Source organism: Cherax quadricarinatus, chromosome 2 (genome assembly GCF_038502225.1).
Source record: "Cherax quadricarinatus isolate ZL_2023a chromosome 2, ASM3850222v1, whole genome shotgun sequence".
In the NCBI taxonomy this organism is placed as follows: Eukaryota; Metazoa; Arthropoda; class Malacostraca; order Decapoda; family Parastacidae; genus Cherax; species Cherax quadricarinatus.
Genome location: NC_091293.1, coordinates 53,356,323 through 53,378,822, shown reverse-complemented (window position 1 = coordinate 53,378,822; position 22,500 = coordinate 53,356,323). Strand labels below are relative to the sequence as shown.

The following is a 22,500-nucleotide window of genomic DNA, read 5'->3' as shown; positions in this document are numbered from 1 at the left end:
TAGTTAAATTAGAACCTACACTGCCAAAGATCAACCAAAAATTTGTCTTGTGATTCATCAGCATTTATTGTTTGAAGTTGTTCAGAAGAGACATTCTCCAGTTATCGCAAAAGCAAAATATTTCATAAAATTGCTAAATTAAAAGTTAAACATCCTTAATAGAGTGTGACCCATCATTGGAGAAAGTTTGGCTACCATTAGAGAAGACATTCTCCAGTTATCACAGAATCCAACTGGTCCCGGTTTTTTAATTATGTTAGCAATTTTTTTCAAATTTTCTCCTATTTAGTTCAGTTTTAGACTATGTCGTCGTTTTTGATAAGATTAATTAATTATTCAAGCCACTCAGAGGAGAGATACATTTGCATGTGTATATGAATTTCATTCTTATTTGCATAACAAATTCTTTTATTTTTATACATTTATTCCATTTGTATCTCTATGTTATATAAAAAGATTATTTCAAATATGGGTAGTAAATCTTTTACTTACATAAATTTTATTAAAAATGTGCTGTTGGGAAATAATAATAATAATAATAATAATAATAAAAATAATAATAATAATAATAATAATAATAATAATAATAATAATAATAATAATAATAATAATAATAATAATTAGTGTTTTAAACTATTATAAGTTTATTTTCAAATCTTTATTCCATAAACGTACATGAGCATGGATCATGGATAATACATAGACAAAAGTAATTACATAAAAAATACAAAAAACACACATCAATCATAAGTTAGGCTTCCTAAATATTTTCTCTCCGAAATTTTTCTTTCTATATCTCTTCATAGGAAGTGGTTAGGTTAGGTTAGTTTTGTAAGAAACGGGACAAGTGTTTCCTGACGCGAATCTGTCATATGACGACCCGTAAGCTTCAGCTTTTGGTCATCTGACCGAGGCCTTTCGCTGGGTTACAGGTCCACCGTTTTAAAAATTATATTGGAAGTGTTTCCAATGTCGCTGAGGACGTTCGAATTTTCCCATCCCCGCCACCTTCATTCCGTTACTCTCATCTCATAGTTTCAACAAATTGCATCCAATATATATTGTGCTCTTGGTTAGACTTTGCCAGTTAATCAGTTATCCGTTTTACGTTCCATTCTCTGCAGAAATGATGTTATTAGTTGTTTCACTTGTGCTTTCACTGGTGCTCTAAACATCCCAGAACGCATCTCAGTCACGCCGACTGTAGGGCTTGCTAACTCTCATCACGTAATAAAAACGCTTATGCTAACTCATATTTTTTCACCTTATTAGCTCTTATCACTTGCAAGGTTTACTTAACTCATAAACACTTTTAGCTCATAATCATTTAGAAGTAGGACTCACTAATATAGTCCTGATGACTATAAAGTTTCATAAATAATTCGCTCTCCTCTGTATGACTTACCAACAACAACACCAGAAGCAGATCCGGCAGCAGATTCAGCAGCAGCAGGAATGGTGACAGCAAGTAGAGAGGGTTTCCTAGGGATTCGTAGAGGAGGAGGTCTCTGAGACGAGTAACCGCTCGACACCTCTGCGCTCATAGGTCCTCAGCCCCGAGCACCGGTCACTCACTAGCTTGATACAAAATTCCTCCTACTTTTCTCCAGTCTCTTACACAATTTTCAGAATGCCACTTTCAGTGTTTATTACATAAATTATGTTCACATGAAAGCATGTCAAATTGTGTATAAGCATATTTCATAATGAATTGATCCTTAATCGCTTTCCTTGTGAAATTCTGAATACTTTTGAGATGGCTTTGTGCTTAAGATAATTTGTCAACATAAATACAAAATAAATCTCATACAGCACAGACAAACTTTTTTTCGTGCTGCATGTGATTGGTCATTACGTACATTCCATGTTGAGAATATCTTTCAATGAATTAATTGAAAAGGGGGGAAATAATTCTTTGACTATATAGTGAGTCCAAGAATATTAACCTATTTATTTACATAAATGGTGACCTAATGACTCATTTCTGTGTCACGGGAATTTAAAATATTAATTTTGACGTGGGGAGATGGATCAACTTCCTAACAAATCGAACACAAAGAGTACTGGTCAACAGAGTTAAATCGGAGGCTGCCATAGTGAAGAGCTCTGTTCCACAAGGCACCCATCTTATTCCTCACCCTCATATCAGACATAGACAGAAATATACATCACAGCACCGTATCATCCTTTGCGGATGATACTAGGATCTGCATGAGGCTGTCATCTGCTGAGGACGCGGTTAACCTCCAAGAAGATATAAACAAAGTTTTCCAGTGGGCAACGGTAAACAATATGATGTTCAATGAGGACAAATTCCAACTACTCCGTTATTGAAAACTGGAGGAGATAATAACTAGAACAGAGTATACTATAGACTCTGGCCATACAATAGAGCGGAAAAATAATGTAAGGGACCTGGGAGTAGTAATGTCTGAGGATCTTACTTTCAAGGATCACAACAGTGCCACGATCGCACGTGCAAAGAAAATGATAGGATGGATAATGAGAACATTCCAAACGAGAGATGCCAAGCCCACTTGTTCTCTCTAGGCTGGAATACTGCTGTACATTAACATCTCCATTCAAAGCAGGTGAAATCGCAGATCTAGAGAGTGTATAGAGATCCTTTACTGCACGTACAAGTTCTGTCAAGCACCTTAACTACTTTGAAAGCTTGAAAGCACTTGACTTGTACTCGTTGGAACGCAGGAGGGAGAGATATATCATAATCTACACTTGGAAAATCCTGGAAGGAATGGTCCCAAATCTGCACACAGAAATCACTCCCTACGAAAGTAAAAGACTGGGCAGGCGATGCAAAATGCCCCCAATTAAAAGTAGGGGCGCCATTGGTACACTAAGGGAAAACACCACAAGTGTCCGGGGCCCAAGATTGTTCAACAGCCTCCCATCAAGCATTCGGGGAATTGCCAATAAACCCCTGGCTGCCTTCAAGAGAGAGCTGGACAGATACCTAAAGTCAGTGCCGGATCAGCCGGGCTGTGGCTCGTACGTTTTACTGCGTGCGGCCAGCAGTAACAGCCTAGTTGATCAGGCCTTGGTCCATCGGGAGGCCTGGTCATGGACCGGGCCGCGGGGGCGTTGATCCCCAGAATAACCTCCAGGTAACCTCCAGGTAAATGTTTGTCACATTTTTATATTCATGTGCTATAATTCAACTAAGGCAAAACGTCCGAAACGTTTTACAGCTGCAGTCTTCTGAGAATTCATCTCACACTTTTATACACGAAGATTCACCTGAATATCGCTGTTTATGTTAATCACACCTATAGTTTCACCTAGCAAGAGACATACCCGAATACTTACATTTTCATTATCTATTATGAGATTGTCATTCTCTACCCCCATCACTTCTAAAGTTGTATAATACAATGCATTGGCATTAGTAGGGCATTTGTCAGTAATGTTTACTGGAAAAATAATGGGTTTAGTATTATTCAGATGAAGCTGCAATGTCCACGAGAATCATGTAAGATTTATCCGGGATGTCATTTGCCCAGGCAATTTCCAAAACCAAGTGCAAGTGAATTTGGTTAGATTCGAAAAATGTAGGATTTAGATAGAGTGTGTCAACCTGTAAATATGTCAGGCAGTAAATATGGTTGACATATTCAGAATTAAAGCAAAAAGCACATTTTTATAGGGACTCACCTTATTCACCTTTAATTTGATCAAATTAATTCTTAACAGGATTATGCGAGGGATAACCCAGGTGGGTCGTGCTAATTCGTGTCACAGTCTCCGTTCAACATTGCCAATGACGCATTGGTGTAAGATGTTACTCTCTAACAGCTTATAAAACGCATCTTCCTCTATATTTTACCAGTAAAATAGCAACGATCGAATCATTCTTCGACATTTGTTCGGCTAGGAAAATGCACGTCTTCATTGTTGAAGATTTAAGGGTTTAGGTGCAGAGACTGATATTGTCCAATGATATTTAAGAGCATCGGCAAATTAGATGGCAATAAAATTTCATCAGAACAAAATTTTGAGCAGAGAACGATTACATAATGTCTCATTAAATATAACACTCAAAATTATGAATAATTCAGTTTATAGAATACTTTTGCTTGATGTTAACAAGTATGCAGAAACCTATAAATACATTTCAGATAAATAAATATTTAGTAAAGCTTCCCTAGATCTTTTCTGTAAGATGTGACACATTTAGGTCAAGACAGAGACAGCTGAATATCAAAGGTATAATACATTCAAACTAGTACATGAATAAGATACAATATGAAATTTATGTCATTTCCCTAGAAGAAACGTCTTCTCAGTAAAAGCCATGAATTTCATATTCTGTCTGATTCACATTGAGGCATTTGTACATTCATTATAAAAATGATTGCAAACCACCTTCTCTACTATGGCTTCCAAACTGTTGGGATTGCTAAGAGCAAATTGCACTACTTTTAGTGCAAGGTTTTGTAGGCACATTGTTGCGATGACGTTAAGTTGCTACACAGTGTTACTGATATCAACATATTATGAACATGCTAGTTTTACACTTAGCAAGAAACATTTAAAGCTATTATTTGAACTACATCCTCAAATTACTTTGGTTTAAACTTTAAACTGAAGGACAGAATCCTTACACCTTTACGCTCAGATCCTGTTTATAAATATAAATGTCCCATTTTATAGTTTAGGTATATTGGTATAAAGTGTAGGGAGAATTAGGCTTGTTGAGATTAGAAAGGGTTCTCGTAATATTAGTGAGCTCATAGCTTTGAAACCTAAGCTTTGTTTTGTAAAGATAGCAGGACAAATAAAGAAGTCATGTAGAGCGAAGATCCGTTATATTTCTCACCACTGGTGACCCCACAGTAAGTTTAAGTGGAACTTATATAGTTCAGATATGGAAACATTGAAGAGGAGGAGCGCAAGTAATGTTAAGTTTTGACGATGAAAGGTATGTTATAAATATAAAGAGCAGCGACGTTTCGGTCCGACTTGGACCATTCACAAAGTCACAGTGTTTGTAAATGGTCTAAGTCGAATCGAAACGTCGTATGTTCCTCTTTCCTACTCGCGGGTTATGTGTGTATTGTCATATATATAGATTATTAATGCAAGGTCACCATATGATACAGAGAGTAAATTGAATGATCTCCTTCATGCATTTATTGTATATAAAGATTTTCTGAATAATTTATATATATTTACGCAATAAGATCATAGTACACACGTGATTCCACAATATGTAGAACAACCACTGTGAAAAAATAGTGAAATTCCAAGCACTTTCGTGATTTCTCACGAATCGGTCTGTTGCTTCACTGCCACAAATACACCTGTGTTCGGAGAGAATAGGGGCGGCAAGTCGAAGGGCAACACCAATGCGGATGGTCTGTGGGTCGAGACTTGTGCCAAGGCCGGAGTTGGGAACAGCCAACAGGAAGTCCCCTGCATGATGAGCTCTCACTGCCAGCAGGCGGGATCTATCCTTCCCCGACACACTCTGAAGCACTGTTGAGGCTATGTTCTTCACTACTGGGCCATCCCAGTGTGACTGGCTGTAGTTGTTGGGGGAGCAGGACTGGTTTCAGAGCTCGTTAGATTATCCCAGATCCTGGCCCCGTCAATGAACTTTTGGTCATGAACTACAATCTTGTCCCTAAGATGTTTAGGGAGAATCGCTGCTACAAGCCCTCTGGATGCGACGCATGAGGACAGAAAAGCAGGTAGCGCAATCTGTGATGACTTGCGGACACCAATACCTCCTAGTCTGATAGGAAGTGTAGCTTGGTCCCATTGCCCATCTTCTTGAGTTAGGTTAAGTACTTTCGTAAAAATCTGCCTCAGGATACTGTCATATTCATGCAGTATAGGGTTATCATATGAAGGCGCACATCTTAAGAAATATGTCATCCTGGGCAGACTCAAACACTGTGAGAAAGTACAAGGCATCGTGGGTATCAAAAATGCCTATTCGTTGTTCCATTCTCCTCAACGCTTCCAGTTTCTTCCTGAGAATTGTGTCAATGGCATCGCTCCCTGAGGTGTTCCAAGCAAGACGCTATTTGTGGGGGCAATGACTGATGCTCCTGATAGTTTTGATCTTACTGTATCTATCACTTGTTAATTGACTTAGATGATTTCACATTTGGATGGATTCAGGATGAGACCCATTTCTTGTCCCCGTGTCATCACCTGTGTAAGATCATCTAGAAGGGATTCCTTAGTACATGCTAGTGTACTATCATCTAGGAGCCAGATATTTAGCCATCATCTAGGAACCAGCATCTTGTGTTGATCATAAACCTAAACTTCCCTGAGACTCTTCGAGCATGAGAGTCTAGAGCAAAGCAAACTAACCTGTAGACCACCCGCATCGTCTTGAAAGAGGAAGGTTAGTGTGCCAAAGTCGGAGTGGGCGGCGAAGCGGGTGATTCCTTGAGGCACAGTGTCAGGCACGGGCGGGTAGTGGTTTACACGAAGGCAGGTGAGGCCCTTCTCTGTGCCCAGCTCCCGGTGCATGCTGATGAAGTACTCTTTCTCTCTGCCTGTGTGGAAGAAAAATCTTTGCTATATCCAAACTACCAACATTAGCTAGTCACATGTGTGACTAGCTACTGTTCTAAGTCCGACCGAAACGTTGTCATAAGTTTCACTCTCCTATGGCTAGCTGGTTGGTTAAGAGCGTTTAAAGCCCATCGACTGCACTAGTGTCATTATGGCTGCACGTAACTTCTACACCACAAGCCAAAGCACTTTAATTCCTAAGATTGGGACTAAACTAAACTCTCATCATATAACCACTTAGACAAATACATCTAAATGCTTAGCATTTCGAACTCTGAGTTTGCTCGTTGTCTTACCAATGTACCGAGGCTTACATATTGTACAGGCATACTTATATGCAAAAGAAGACTGTAGGCGTGGAGAACACTGTGGACAGTATTCCGGAAGTAACTTAGTAAACCTGTTACTAATATTGTAACTATTAATTCCAATAAATGGTAGGTAATTTACAATTTTTTTTATTGCATAAGTTAATTTCATATTAGGATACTGATTATTTAAGTAATCAAAGAATAATTGGACATGTTCAGGAGACCTGAAAACTAAAAATGTATATTTTGCGTATCTCCGATACAACAGGTGTTTGGACAAGACACCACTCTCACGAGCCCTCCGAGGGCGGGGAAGGTGCCAGAGCCAGAGCTTGCTACCACCCGCAGCTCACATGTTACTTGTAAATGTTACACAATTTAAAACTTTTTCTTTTCTAAAGAACTGTTCAATATTTAATTATTTCATTGTACTATATCTTCCTTGTACGTGGAATCTTTGTTTACTAATATTCCTCTAGTTGACACGATGAATATATGAGCAAGTCAACTATTCCAGGACCACTTCTATGAATTGTCGTCATTATGAGTAAGTGATTGATTGCTTCTTTGTTTTTCCTAGCAAAAATACTCCCTCTGAACGTGTTTGCTATATATATATATATATATATATATATATATATATATATATATATATATATATATATATATATATATATATATATATATATATATATATATATATATATATATATATAGATAGATAGATAGATAATGTCGTGCCTAATAGGTAAAACTTGTGATTTTTGGGGCATAAGGCAAGTGAAAATTTGTGTATGCAATATTTTCGCAAAAATCATTCTGAACCTAACGAAAAAATATATTTCGTTGTGTTTGTTTATTATTAAATTACTGTAAACTTATGTAAAATATATTTAGTTGGATTAGACTAAATTAAACTGCGCTTCTTGTAATAAGGTTAGGTAAGTTTTCTAAGGTGCTTTTCGTGCATAATTATTATTTTCTACTTTATCATAAATGATAAAAAAAATATATCTTTAAACGTATAAGAGAAAATTTTAGAATGGACTTAATTTCAAATGAGTTCTTGCTAATTGACCAGTTTTACCTATTCGGCACGACATATAAATATACATGTCGTGCTGAATAGATAAAACTGGTCAATCAGCAAAAACTCATTTAAGTTTAAATTCTTTCTAAAAATTTCTCTTATATGTTTAAAAATATATTTTTTTTAATTTATGTTAATGTAAAAATTCATATTTTTGTGCAAGAAGAACCTTAGAAAACTTACCTAACCTTATTATAACAAGCGCAATTTAGCCTAATCCAAGTAAATAAACTTTTGATAAGTTTACAATAATTAAATAGCAAATAAACACAACGAAATATATTTTTCTCGTTAGGTTTAGAATGATTTTTGCGAAATTATTGCATACACAAGTTTTCGCTTGCTTTATTCAGTAAGAAGAGAATTGCTATTTAAGCCAAAAGCGTAAGTCTTACCTATTCCTCGCTGCATATATATATATATATATATATATATATATATATATATATATATATATATATATATATATATATATATATATATATATATATATATATATATATATATATATATATATATAGAGAGAGAGAGAGAGAGAGAGAGAGGACCTCAAATCTGCAATCAAATTAACATCCACCAGGACTCTGACACACATCCCCAAAGCAGCTCGCCCTCAAGCTGCTAGCAAATTCACTGACCTTCTGAAGAAAGTCAACGATGCTCCTTCAAACAACAGATCCTGGCACAACTTGCTGCTTTTTGGCAATGCCTGTTTGGCTGTCCCACCAAGGAGGGACAAGTCACTAGCAACACATGTTATTAGGGCAATAAATGCAACCTCGTCCGTCTCCCCCCTAGGGCGACAAACACCCGCCGGGCAAATGCCAACAACAGGACACCCGACACCTCAAAAATCAGAGCCCAAATTAGCAAAAAAATAGAAGAGGGTAATACTATTGGAGCTTTGAGACTTATAACCAGTGAGGATACCATCGCTCCCAAGGACGTCAGCACGGCGCAAGCTCTGAAGGACAAACATCCACCCAGGGCTCCCAGTACCAACATTGACCTCCCTGACATTGCAGCAGGCGTAGAACATCTAACCTTACAGGATGCTGATATGTATAAAGCTGCTATGTCATTTCCACAGGGTTCAGCAGGAGGTTTCACCGGTTTAAGGCCTCAACACTTAAAACAAATACTCAATCCAGCACTTGGTGAGGTTTCAGAGAGGCTGCTGTCTGAACTCACCAAATTTTCCAACCTGTGCCTGGCTGGCGGTGTTCCAGAGGCCATCAGACCCTTTTTCTTTGGTGCCTCATTGTGTGCCCTCCGGAAAAAGGATGGCGGAATCAGGCCCATTGCAGTGGGTAACACCCTTCGGCGCCTAGTCGCCAAGGCTGCAGTAAGAAGGGTGAGTCAAGAGGCTGCTGCAATGCTGAAACCAACTCAGCTCGGTTTCGGCGTTCAACAGGGCTGTGAAGCAGCTGCCCATGCAGCACGAGTATATATCAAAAACATGTCCTATGAAAAAGCCTTGGTCAAATTGGACTTTGCCAATGCTTTCAACTCAGTCAGAAGGGATGCTGCTCTCCAAGCAGTTTATAGAAACTTCCCTTCCCTTTATCCCTTCATTGAATCGTGTTATAGTGTGGCTTCCAAACTATTGTTTGGGGACCATGAAATTGACTCGTGTGAGGGCGTGCAACAGGGGGACCCTCTCGCCCCCTTTCTATTTTGTTTGGTCATCAAGGAAGTCACGGAGGCACTCTCCAGTGAGCTCAGTATCTGGTTCCTGGACGATGGTACCCTAGCTGGCACAACAGAATCTCTCCTAGAGGACATCAGTAAAATTAAAGACATGGGAGAAAGCCTGAGCCTTTCTTTAAACCCCACCAAATGTGAAATAGTTTCTACCAATCAACAGATGATCCAGAATATTAGTGCCGTTTTACCAGGAGCACGAGCCATTGATCCAGCCAATAGCACTCTCCTCGGTGCTCCACTTGGGTCCAATGCCATCGATCTGATCCTAGGAAAAAAAGTCTCAGACCTCCGGACGATGGAAAGCAGGATGAAAGACATTGACACACACGATGCCTTCTACCTACTCACCAGGTGCCTGTCAATCCCAAAACTTACCTATTTTCTGAGATGCTCCCCAGCCTTCAGCAGTCCAAAACTCAAGGAATATGACTCTCTCCTGAAAGCCATGCTAGAGAGTGTATTGAATCTTTCCCTTGACGATGGACAGTGGTTGCAAGCCTCACTTCCGGTCAGGCTTGGAGGGCTAGGAGTACGCAGATCCTCCCAGATTGCTCTACCAGCTTTCCTGTCCTCTTCCATTGCATCAAACGAGTTGACAAGACAAATTCTTCCTGACACCCTCAGTGACTCAGCAGGAATAGAAGACCCTAGCTATGCCAGTGCCATCACCGAATGGGAGACTCTTGCTGCTCCAGCACCAAACCCTAGTGCAGCACTGGCTCACAAACAGTCAAGCTGGGATGGCCCAATTGCTGAAAAGGTGCTTGCCAACATGCTCAGGGCTGCAACATCAGATAGGGAGATTGCCCGTCTCCAGGCTGTGAGTGCACCTCACTCCGGGGACTTCCTCCAAACAGTTCCCATATCGGCAATGGGAACGCGACTCGACCCTAAGACCCTCCGTATTGCAGTGGCTCTGCGCCTTGCTGCCCCAATTCACACAGAATATATGTGTATTTGCGGCGAAGTGCAAGCAGACCAATACGGTCTACATGGTCTTAACTGTTCCAAAACCAAGGGCTGGCATGCAAGACACAATGAGGTCAACGACATCATTAAGAGAACCCTTGCTACAGCTGGATGCCCTGCCGAGAGGGAGCCACGATCCCTTGCAGCAAACAATACCCACAACCCAGCAAACCGCCTCGACGGGATCACCATCTATCCTTGGAAGAATGGCAAGCTCTTAGCATGGGACTATACCTGTGTGTCCACACTGGCTGACACCTATATCCATCACAGTGTGGGGCGACAGGGAGGAGCTGCTGACCACAGGGAGGAGTACAAGATCAGCAAGTACAGGGACATTAGCCAACAGTATCAATTTATCCCAGTGGGATCAGAGACCTTGGGATCATGGGGAAAAAATGCCACACGTTTCCTTAAAGAATTGGGTTCCAGACTCATCGACACCACCAGGGACCCAAGGGCAGCCACTTTCATGTTCCAGCGCTTCAGCGTCGCCATCCAGAGGGGAAATGCTTGCTGCATACTTGGCTCACGTCCAGCCTCGGAGGAGCTGGAGGAAATTCATGATCTTTGATACATTGTGCCATTGTATTCATGTTTATGTTTTTTTCTGTAAATGTATTTTGTTTATTAATAAATGTTCACATATAATAAAAAATATATAGGGGGTGGTAGGAGAAGAAAATATTCAAACAGCTCCGGGGAGAACCTTGAGTTTTCCCTGAGGTACGTTTATTGTCTTCTCTGAGGATGAGGGTCCCCATTCCAGCTATAGAGGTGGTACTTCCCTATATATATATATATATATATATATATATATATATATATATATATATATATATATATATATATATATATATATATATATAGAGAGAGAGAGAGAGAGAGAGAGAGAGAGAGAGGGTGCAAACAATCGCAGACGGGCGATCTTTATGTAGGACAAGCCACTGTTAATGTTTGAGTAGAAATGTGTTCATTTCTGCTCATGTATGGGTACTTAGAAGTGTACATATGTGCACATGTACTTGTGTGTGCATCAACATATTTAGAGTGTTGAAGTGTATGGGTGTGCGTGTATAAATGTACGTGTATGTACTGAGTGTGCGTGTACATATTTGGTTGTTTCTGTTCACCGAGTTTGACTCATTTACTGACAGTTATTGTTCTTGATTCACTCAACCAACACAATTATTGTTTTTCTTTTGTCTGCGCTAGACAATGACTATAACGGAAGTATAGTTAGGATCCACCACATATAATAACTCTGTCTGGACCGAGTGTTTGATGTGAAGGTCATAACTGATCTTTGCGAAACTTGCTGATTTTTAATGTCGAATTAACTAACAGTATTTTTAGGCACTGTGCGGCTCGTGCTTAGTGGAGTGAGCATCGAACCTTCACTACCTCTTTCCTGAATGAATTTTCCTGTTGAAAATTAATGAAACAAACTATGTGGACCGTACCAAGACTGAGTGCTGTGGCCGCCATTACTCTGATGGCGAGGGATTTGCAGGACTGGATGAGGGAGATGAGGGCGGATCTGAAGGAGGGGACTTCTGCATCAGGCAACTCCTCCTCAGCAGTCTTGACAAGGAATCCCTCGTTCAGCTCCTCGTCGTGGATCCTGGCGGTATTGTCCAATATTTATAAATGTAACTCTAAAGATTATTATTATATTAAAGTGAAGTGCTATACCCGTTTGGGTTACTCAGCATAGCAAAGTATAACTACGAGGAGTAATGCTGACTAAGATTTTAGAAAATGAAGTAACAGCATGCAAAGAGGAGCAAATGTGAAAACACTCGGTAAAAACGTAGCAAAGTATAAATAAAATAAAATTTGTTAATTCGTACCTTCCCACTAATCAAAATAATCATAAGTAAAACATTAAGCTAATTAATGCAAGATTATGCAGAGGGCTCAGCCAGAACCGCTTACTGTTCTCAGTCTCTCCCCTCGTACCCTACGGCTCCTGCAGCACATCCACTTCTTTCCCTCCTCCTTCAAGTCTTATAGCTCCTATTAGCACTCACGTAATGTTCCCTTCACCCTCTTCCTCCCGCTACATTAATATAGCTCCTGACAGTACTCACTGTTCTCTGTCTCCGCTAATGAAGCCAGAGTTGGTCTCCAGATTATATGCAAACTGGTCCTTTATATTCCTGTCCAGGGAGAAGAAGTCCATACCTGAAGAGAGTAAACGACTCACCTGAAAGAAAGAAAATGCGTGAGAATACTGGGGAAACACTCAGAAAATAAGACCTTACAATGACTATTGATGTTATCAGACAGGAAAGCAGACTTTTCGTCAAGCTACTGATATCTGTATCTAGATAGGTGAGGTTAAGATATTATAATAGAAGGCTCTCGCCCTACCTTCCAGCAGCACTGCCAACATGAAAAGCTGGATAAAGTTTATATGTTGTATTTAAAAAGTGCATGGATATAAAACAGAAATGGCAAGTTTGGACTTCTTATTATTACCGCTGCTGCTATTACTGTGTTTTATATGATACAAGTAAATTAAGGACATTTCTTCAGAATTTCTGTTATCTTATTTCTATTAAGCACATGCATTCAGAAACCTTTAAAAGCAGTTAAAGCCGATCCTAAATCTAGCTACCACAACTGTGCTTGTCTACATTCATATTAACATAACATGTAATAAATCAACTAAGGCTTTCCGTCCTTTCTTATTACCTTTCAGTTATTGTTTTACTCTCCTAATATGGTACGTTCTATCCTAATAGTTTTTTAATGCTTTACAAAGAATATATTAGACATTATCCTTCAAGGTATTTTCTTTGGCAATTTCATCAGAGTTATTATGTACGAATAAGTCAAAAGATGATGGTTTCTTATAAGATATATACTCCGGATTCTTGCGCATATATATCCCTAGACTTTCACATGTCAATAATTGTCAAGGTGTTAAGAACATTAATATAACCTAACTTTAGTGTTATCACGAGAACAAGCAATTCACTTTCTAATATGGAAATCCAATTGTTACTTTCCATGAATAACACAACATGATTAATGTGTTTACCCAAGTACATGGCAACGAGAGCAGTTGCTACACTGCCAGAGGACTCAAGTTATGTACTATCACGTATATAACTGTTCACCTTTGCTGACTGACTTAGTCAACAGATTTTTTTCGTTTGGAGATGCCCCTCCCAACCCTTCTCTCTCTCTCTCTCTCTCTCTCTCTCTCTCTCTCTCTCTCTCTCTCTCTCTCTCTCTCTCTCTCTCTCTCTCTCGCTCTCTCGCTCTCTCGCTCTCTCGCTCTCTCGCTCTCGCTCTCGCTCTCGCTCTCTCGCTCTCTCGCTCTCTCGCTCTCGCTCTCGCTCTCTCTCTCTCTTCACGAACACAAAGTGGGAGTGGTGTTAGTTGTTTTTTCTGATGGCACTGTGCTTTTGGGAGATTCTGAAGAGAGGTTGCAGAGGTTGGTGAACGAGTTTAGAAGGGTATGTAAGAGCAGAAGATTAAAAGCGAACGTAGGAAAGACCAAGGTAAGGAGGATCACAACAAAAAAATTTGGTAATGAAAGACTGGATATCAGATTAGAGGGAGGGAGGGAGTATGGGAGAAGTGAATATACTCAGGTATTTGAGAGTGGACTTGTCAGCAGATAGGTCTATGAAAGACTAGGTAAATCATAGAACTGATGAGGGGAGAAAAGGTGAGTGGAGCACAGAGGAGTCTGTGGAGACAAAGAACGCTATCCATAGCAGCAAAGAGGGGAATGTATGAGAGTATAGGGGTACCACTGCTCTTATACGGGTGTGAAACATCGGTAGTGAATGTTGAAACAATAAGAAGGCAGGAGGCAGTGGAGATGTCGTGTCCTAGTGCAGTGTGTGTGGTGTGAATACAATGCAGAGAATCAGTAGCTTGGAGATAAGAAGGGGGTGCAGGGTTTCAAAAAGTATTATCTAGAGAGCAGAGGAAGGGGTTGTAGGTAGTTCAGATATTCAGAGAGGATGGAACGAAACAGAATGACTTGGAGGGCATATAAATCTGTAGTGGAAAGAAGGCGGGTAGGTGTCGTCCTAGAAAACGTTGGCGGGAGGGGGTAAAGGAGGTTTTGTGTGTGAGGGGCTTGGACTCTCAGCAAGCGTGCTTGTGTGTGTTAGATAGGAATGACTCTAGACGAATGATTTTTATGCCTTGACACGATGTTGGAGTATGACCAAAGTGACATTTATGAAAGGATTTAGGTAAACAGATTAGCCGGAGTTGAGTCCTAGCGGTGTGAAGTACAGTGTCTGCACTCTAAAGGAGATTAGGTAAGACACTTATGCAACAGTTAGGTATCTTTATCATGAAACGTTTCGCCTACACAGTAGGCTTCTTCAGTCAAGTACAGAAAAGTTGATAGAAGCAGAAGATACTTGAAGACGATGTAATCAGTCTGATTACATCGTCTTCAAGTATCTTCTGCTTCTATCAACTTTTCTGTACTTGACTGAAGAAGCCTACTGTGTAGGCGAAACGTTTCATGATAAAGATACCTAACTGTTGCATAAGTGTCTTACCTAACAACCTGTCGGTATTTTATACCATTTTAATGTTCACTCTAAAGGAGAGGTGGGGATATGATGCAGTTTTTTAACTGTAGTATAGGCACGCCTCTGACAGGACAGTGATGGAGTGAATGAAGATGAAAGTGTTTCTTCTTTTTCGGGTCATCCTACCTCGGTGGGAAACTATAAAATAAAAGATTAAAAGGAAGGCATACGAGGACGAGACTACACCTCGCGGCCACCTCAACAACACCTGACTTTTTATGATGACGTAGGTAAGTAGGTAGTCAAGGATCCGTGAAACACAGCTTATATTCTACCCAAAAGTTTAATTTGTCTAATGTATCTTAAATTCTTCCCAAATTTTAATAATTATCAATGAATCCAATTTGTATAACCCAAAAGCAATATTCCTATTGTTTTCAAAAATATTTTTTATGAGACTTTATTCTAGTATATTCGTGTCGACCATGGACTTGCTAGATACAACTTTCTCAGCCTTTTGAAAATCAATTAAATGGTTAAAATCTCTCACACGAATAAACAGTGCATTAGAATGTTGTCCTCTGCTAAAGCTATATTTATGCTTTTTTTAATGTTAGTTCAAGACTTTTACCAGTTTGATTATAATAAACATTATCACATTTTTTATAAGGAGCCTTGTAGACATAGCCCTCAGTATTTTGGGGGAATTTTTTATCAAAAGTTTTTTTTATTGTATCAAGATTTTTTAAACACAACTTTGATGTTAAAATTCTTAGGAAGAGAAGGTATATCAACCAAGTTTTCGTGGTAAGGGAGAACCAACATATTTTTAATTGAATAAGGTTGGTTGTCCCTTCTTGAATTATTTAAAATATTTCTAGCAATTTTAAAAGATTTATCAGCTAAGTTTCATGAGTATGTCATAAATTTTCGAGATTTCTTCATCTATGAACTCAGAGCTGCAAAGACCTCAAAAACATTGATGAGATAACGTTCAACTTTATCTTGATACGAAGAATAATAGTGTATATAAGAACACTGTTTTGTTGATTTTCTCTAAATTTTAAATTTAAAATCATGGTTCCATTAATAAATAAAACATCGAGAAAAGGCAATGAGTTATTTTGATCAAATTCAACAGTGAAATTTATGGAATGAGGTACATTATTTAATTTATCAAGGAAATGGTTTATATCTATATTCTTAGACATCAGACATAAAATATAATCAACATATCAATAACACTTAGATCTTTTGGAAAGAATTTTGTTAAGTAATCTTGTCTCAAAATATTCCATATTTAAATTACAAAGGACAGGTGAAATTCCCAGTTCCATACCAGAAATTTGGCATGGCAATAGGAATTTCACTATTTTCTCACAATGCTTATTCTGCACACACACACACACACATTATATATATATAAATATAAATATATATATATATATATATATATATATATATATATATATATATATATATATATATATATATATATATATATATATTCGGGAGCAATGGGCTAGTAACCCCTTCTCCTGTAGACATTTACTAAAAAAGAGAAGAAGAAAAACTTTATAAAACTGGGATGCTTAAATGTGCGTGGATGTAGTGCGGATGACAAGAAACAGATGATTGCTGATGTTATGAATGAAAAGAAGTTGGATGTCCTGGCCCTAAGCGAAACAAAGCTGAAGGGAGTAGGGGAGTTTCAGTGGGGGGAAATAAATGGAATTAAATCTGGAGTATCTGAGAGAGTTAGAGCAAAAGAAGGGGTAGCAGTAATGTTGAATGATCAGTTATGGAAGGAGAAAAGAGAATATGAATGTGCAAATTAAAGAATTATGTGGATTAAAGTAAAGCTTGGATGCGAGAAGTGGGTCATAATAAGCGTGTATGCACCTGGAGAAGAGAGGAATGCAGAGGAGAGAGAGAGATTTTGGGAGATGTTAAGTGAATGTACAGGAGACTTTGAACCAAGTGAGAGAGTAATTGTACCAAGTGAGAGAGTAATTGTGGTAGGGGACCTGAATGCTAAAGTAGGAGAAACTTTTAGAGAGGGTGTGGTAGGTAAGTTTGGGGTGCCAGGTGTAAATGATAATGGGAGCCCTTTGATTGAACTTTGTATAGAAAGGGGTTTAGTTATAGGTAATACATATTTTAAGAAAAAGAGGATAAATAAGTATACAAGATATGATGTAGGGCGAAATGACAGTAGTTTGTTGGATTATGTATTGGTAGATAAAAGACTGTTGAGTAGACTTCAGGATGTACATGTTTATAGAGGGGCCACAGATATATCAGATCACTTTCTAGTTGTAGCTACACTGAGAGTAAAAGGTAGATGGGATACAAGGAGAATAGAAGTATCAGGGAAGAGAGAGGTGAAGGTTTATAAACTAAAAGAGGAGGCAGTTATGGTAAGATATAAACAGCTATTGGAGGATAGATGGGCTAATGAGAGCATAGGCAATGGGGTCGAAGAGGTATGGGGTAGGTTTAAAAATGTAGTGTTAGAGTGTTCAGCAGAAATTTGTGGTTGCAGGAAAGTGGGTGCGGGAGGGAAGAGGAGCAATTGGTGGAATTATGATGTAAAGAGAGTAGTAAGGGAGAAAAAGTTAGCATATGAGAAGTTTTTACAAAGTAGAAGTGATGCAAGGAGGGAAGAGTATATGGAGAAAAAGAGAGAGGTTAAGAGAGTGGTGAAGCAATGTAAAAAGAGAGCAAATGAGAGAGTGGGTGAGATGTTATCAACAAATTTTGTTGAAAATAAGAAAAAGTTTTGGAGTGAGATTAACAAGTTAAGAAAGCCTAGAGAACAAATGGATTTGTCAGTTAAAAATAGGAGAGGAGAGTTATTAAATGGAGAGTTAGAGGTATTGGGAAGATGGAGGGAATATTTTGAGGAATTGTTAAATGTTGATGAAGATAGGGAAGCTGTGATTTCGTGTATAGGACAAGGAGGAATAACATCTTGTAGGAGTGAGGAAGAGCCAGTTGTGAGTGTGGGGGAAGTTCGTGAGGCAGTAGGTAAAATGAAAGGGGGTAAGGCAGCCGGGATTGATGGGATAAAGATAGAAATGTTAAAAGCAGGTGGGGATATAGTTTTGGAGTGGTTGGTGCAATTATTTAATAAATGTATGGAAGAGGGTAAGGTACCTAGGGATTGGCAGAGAGCATGCATAGTTCCTTTGTATAAAGGCAAGGGGGATAAAAGAGAGTGCAAAAATTATAGGGGATTAAGTCTGCTGAGTATATCTGGTAAAGTGTATGGTAGAGTTATTATTGAAAGAATTAAGAGTAAGACGGAGAATAGGATAGCAGATGAACAAGGAGGCTTTAGGAAAGGTAGGGGGTGTGTGGACCAGGTGTTTACAGTGAAACATAAGTGAACAGTATTTAGATAAGGCTAAAGAAGTCGTTGTGGCATTTATGGATTTGGAAAAGGCGTATGACAGGGTGGATAGGGGGGCAATGTGGCAGATGTTGCAAGTGTATGGTGTAGGAGGTAGGTTACTGAAAGCAGTGAAGAGTTTTTACGAGGATAGTGAGGCTCAAGTTAGAGTATGTAGGAAAGAGGGAAATTTTTTCCCAGTAAAAGTAGGCCTTAGACAAGGCTGTGTCATGTCACCGTGGTTGTTTAATATATTTATAGATGGGATTGTAAGAGAAGTAAATGCGAGGGTCTTGGCAAGAGGCGTGGAGTTAAAAGATAAAGAATCACACACAAAGTGGGAGTTGTCACAGCTGCTCTTTGCTGATGACACTGTGCTCTTGGGAGATTCTGAAGAGAATTTGCAGAGATTGGTGGATGAATTTGGTAGGGTGTGCAAAAGAAGAAAATTGAAGGTGAATACAGGAAAGAGTAAGGTTATGAGGATAACAAAAAGATTAGGTGATGAAAGATTGAATATCAGATTGGAGGGAGAGAGTATGGAGGAGGTGAATGTATTCAGATATTTGGGAGTGGACGTGTCAGCAGATGGATCTACGAAAGAAGAGGTGAATCATAGAATTGATGAGGGGAAAAGAGTGAGTGGTGCACTTAGGAGTCTGTGGAGACAAAGAACTTTGTCCTTGGAGGCAAAGAGGGGAATGTATGAGAGTATAGTTTTACCAACGCTCTTATATGGGTGTGAAGCATGGGTGATGAATGTTGCAGCAAGGAGAAGGCTGGAGGCAGTGGAGATGTCATGTCTGAAGGCAATGTGTGGAGTGAATATAATGCAGAGAATTCGTAGTTTGGAAGTTAGGAGGAGGTGCGGGATTACCAAAACTGTTGTCCAGAGGGCTGAGGAAGGGTTGTTGAGGTGGTTCGGACATGTAGAGAGAATGGAGCGAAACAGAATGACTTCAAGAGTGTATCAGTCTGTGGTGGAAGGAAGGCGGGGTAGGGGTCGGCCTAGGAAAGGTTGTGTGCGAGGGGCTTGGACTTCCAGCAGGCATGCGTGAGCGTGTTTGATAGGAGTGAATGGAGACAAATGGTTTTTAATACTTGACGTGCTGTTGGAGTGTGAGCAAAGTAACATTTATGAAGGGGTTCAGGGATACCGGCAGGCCGGACTTGAGTCCTGGAGATGGGAAGTACAGTGCCTGCACTCTGAAGGAGGGGTGTTAATGTTGCAGTTTAAAAACTGTAGTGTAAAGCACCCTTCTGGCAAGACAGTGATGGAGTGAATGATGGTGAAAGTTTTTCTTTTTCGGGCCACCCTGCCTTGGTGGGAATCGGCCACTGTGATAATAAAAAAAAATAATCTATATATATATATATATATATATATATATATATATATATATATATATATATATATATATATATATATATATATATATATATATATATATATATATATATATATATATATATATGCATATATATATATATATATATATATATATATATATATATATATATATGTCGTTCCGAATATGTAAAACTGGTCAATTAGCAAGAACTTATTTAAAACTAAGTCCTTTCTAAAAATTTCTCTTGTACGTTTAAAGTTATATTTTTTCATTAATGTTAATGTAAAAATTTATAATTTTGCACCAAAAGAATCTTAGAAAACTTACCCAACCTTATTATAACAAGATTATTATTATTATTAAAGATTCGCCGGTATTCTCCCGGCCCGGGCCTTTTCCAAGTGATGGCCCGGCGTTGGCTCCCTCTTTAGGGAGTGTCTGAGACCTAAGTCTCCCATGGGAGGAGGCACAAGTACCTCCTCATCTTTGGGACCAACTGTCCCCAGGCCTAGCCACAAGCTAGGCCTCTTTGATCTGCCATCCCCGCCCCAAGGGGGCTAATGGGAATGACAGTCTTGTGAGCTACAAGCTCTGGCTCAGGCACCTACCCTACCCTAGAAGGGCTGGGCATGGTGTCGATCCTATAACAAGAACAATTTATTTTAGCCTAACAAAACTTTAAGTGAAACAAAGCTGGAGGGAGTGGGAGAGTTTCAGTGGAGAGGAATAAATGGGATTAGGTCAGGGGTTTCAAATAGAGTTAGAGCTAAAGAAGGAGTAGCAATAAGGATGAAGGATAAGCTATGGCAGGAAAAGAGGGACTATAAATATATTAATTCAAGGATTATGTGGAGTAAAATAAAGGTTGGATGTGAAAAGTGGGTTATAGTAAGCGTATATGCACCTGGAGAAGAGAGAAGTGTAGAGGAGAGAGAGAGATTTTGGGAAATGTTGAGTGAATGCGTGGGGAATTTTGAACCAAGTGTGAGAGTAATGGTGGTTGGGGATTTCAATGCTAAAGTGGGCAAAAATGTTGTGGAGGGAGTAGTAGGTAAATTTGGGGTGCCAGGGGTAAATGAAAATGGGGAGTCTTTAATTAAGCTATGTGTAGAAAGAGGTTTGGTAATAAGTAATACATATTTTATGAAGAGGATAAATAGATATACAAGGTATGATGTAGCACATAATGAAAGTAGTTTGTTAGATTATGTATTGGTGGATAAAAGGCTGATGGGTAGGCTCCAGGATGTACACGTTTATAGAGGGAACACTGATATATCGGATCATTATTTAGTTGTAGCTACAGTTAGAGTAAGAGGTAGATGGGAAAAGAGGAAAATGGCAACAACAAGCAAGAAGGAGGTGAAAGTGTATAAACTAAGGGAGGAGGAAGTTCGGGTGAGATATAACCAACTATTGGCAGAAAGGTGGGCTGGTGCAAGTATGAGTAGTGGGGAGGTTGAAGAGGGTTGGAATAGTTTTAAAAATGCAGTATTAGAATGTGGGGCATAAGCTTGTGGTTATAGGAGGGTGGGTGCAGGAGGAAAGAGGAGTAATTGGTCTAATGATGAAGTAAAGGGTGTGATAAAAGAGAAAAAGTTAGCTTATGAGAGGTTTTTACTAGGCAGAAGTGTTATAAGAAGAGTAGAGTATACGGAGAGGAAAAGAAAAGTGAAGAGAGTGGTGAGAGAGTGCTAAAGGAGAGCAGATGATAGAGTGGGAGAGGCACTGTCAAGGAATTTTAATGAAAATAAGAATAAAAATTGGAGTGAGATAAACTAGTAAAGAAAGGGTAGAGAACGAATGGATTTGTCAGATAAAAACAGAGAAGGGGAGTTAGCAGATGGGGAGATGGAGGTTTTGGGTAGATGGCGAGAATATTTTGAGGAACATTTAAATGTCGATGAAGAAAGAGAAGCGGTAATTTCATGCACTGGCCATGGAGGTATACCATCTTTCAGGAGTGAAGAAGAACAGGATGTGAATGTGGGGGAGGTGCGTGAGGCATTACGTAGAATGAAAGGGAGTAAAGCAGCTGGAACTGACGGGATCATGACAGAAATGTTAAAAGCAGGGGGGATATAGTGTTGGAGTGGTTGGTATTTTTGTTTAATAAATGTATGAAAGAGGGGAAGGTACCTAGAGATTGGCAGAGAGCATGTATAGTCCCTTTATATAAAAGGAAGGGGGACAAAAGAGATTGTAAAAATTATAGAGGAATAAGTTTATGAGTATACAAGGAAAAGTGTACGGTAGGGTTATAATTAAAAGAATTAGAGGCAAGACAGAAAGTAGGATTGCGGAAGAGCAAGGAGGTTTCAGAGTGGGTAGGGGATGTGTAGATCAAGTGTTTACATTGAAGCATATATGTGAACAATATTTAGATAAAGGTAGGGAAGTTTTTATTGCATTTATGGATTTAGAAAAGGCATATGATAGAGTGGATAGGAGAACAATGTGGCAGATGTTGCAAGTATATGGAATAGGTGGTAAGTTACTAAATGCTGTAAAGAGTTATGAGGATAGTGAGGCTCAGGTTACGGTGTGTAGAAGAGAGGGATACTACCTCCCAGTAAAAGTAGGTCTTAGACAGGGATGTGTAATGTCACCA

General features: G+C 39.1%; 1 protein-coding gene across 1 annotated transcript in view; it reads right to left on the bottom strand.

Moving 5' to 3' along the window:
* Positions 1-22,500, bottom strand: part of LOC128684083 (uncharacterized) — a 36,676-nt gene that overhangs the window by 8,457 nt on the left and 5,719 nt on the right. Inside the window, exons 2-4 of the mRNA XM_053770224.2 lie at positions 12,723-12,838; positions 12,093-12,253; positions 6,346-6,533 (exon numbers count right to left, since the gene is read on the bottom strand). Of these exons, the coding sequence (XP_053626199.2) occupies positions 6,346-6,533; positions 12,093-12,253; positions 12,723-12,814 (441 nt within the window). The 5' untranslated portion in view covers positions 12,815-12,838. The remainder of the gene's footprint in view (positions 1-6,345; positions 6,534-12,092; positions 12,254-12,722; positions 12,839-22,500) is intronic.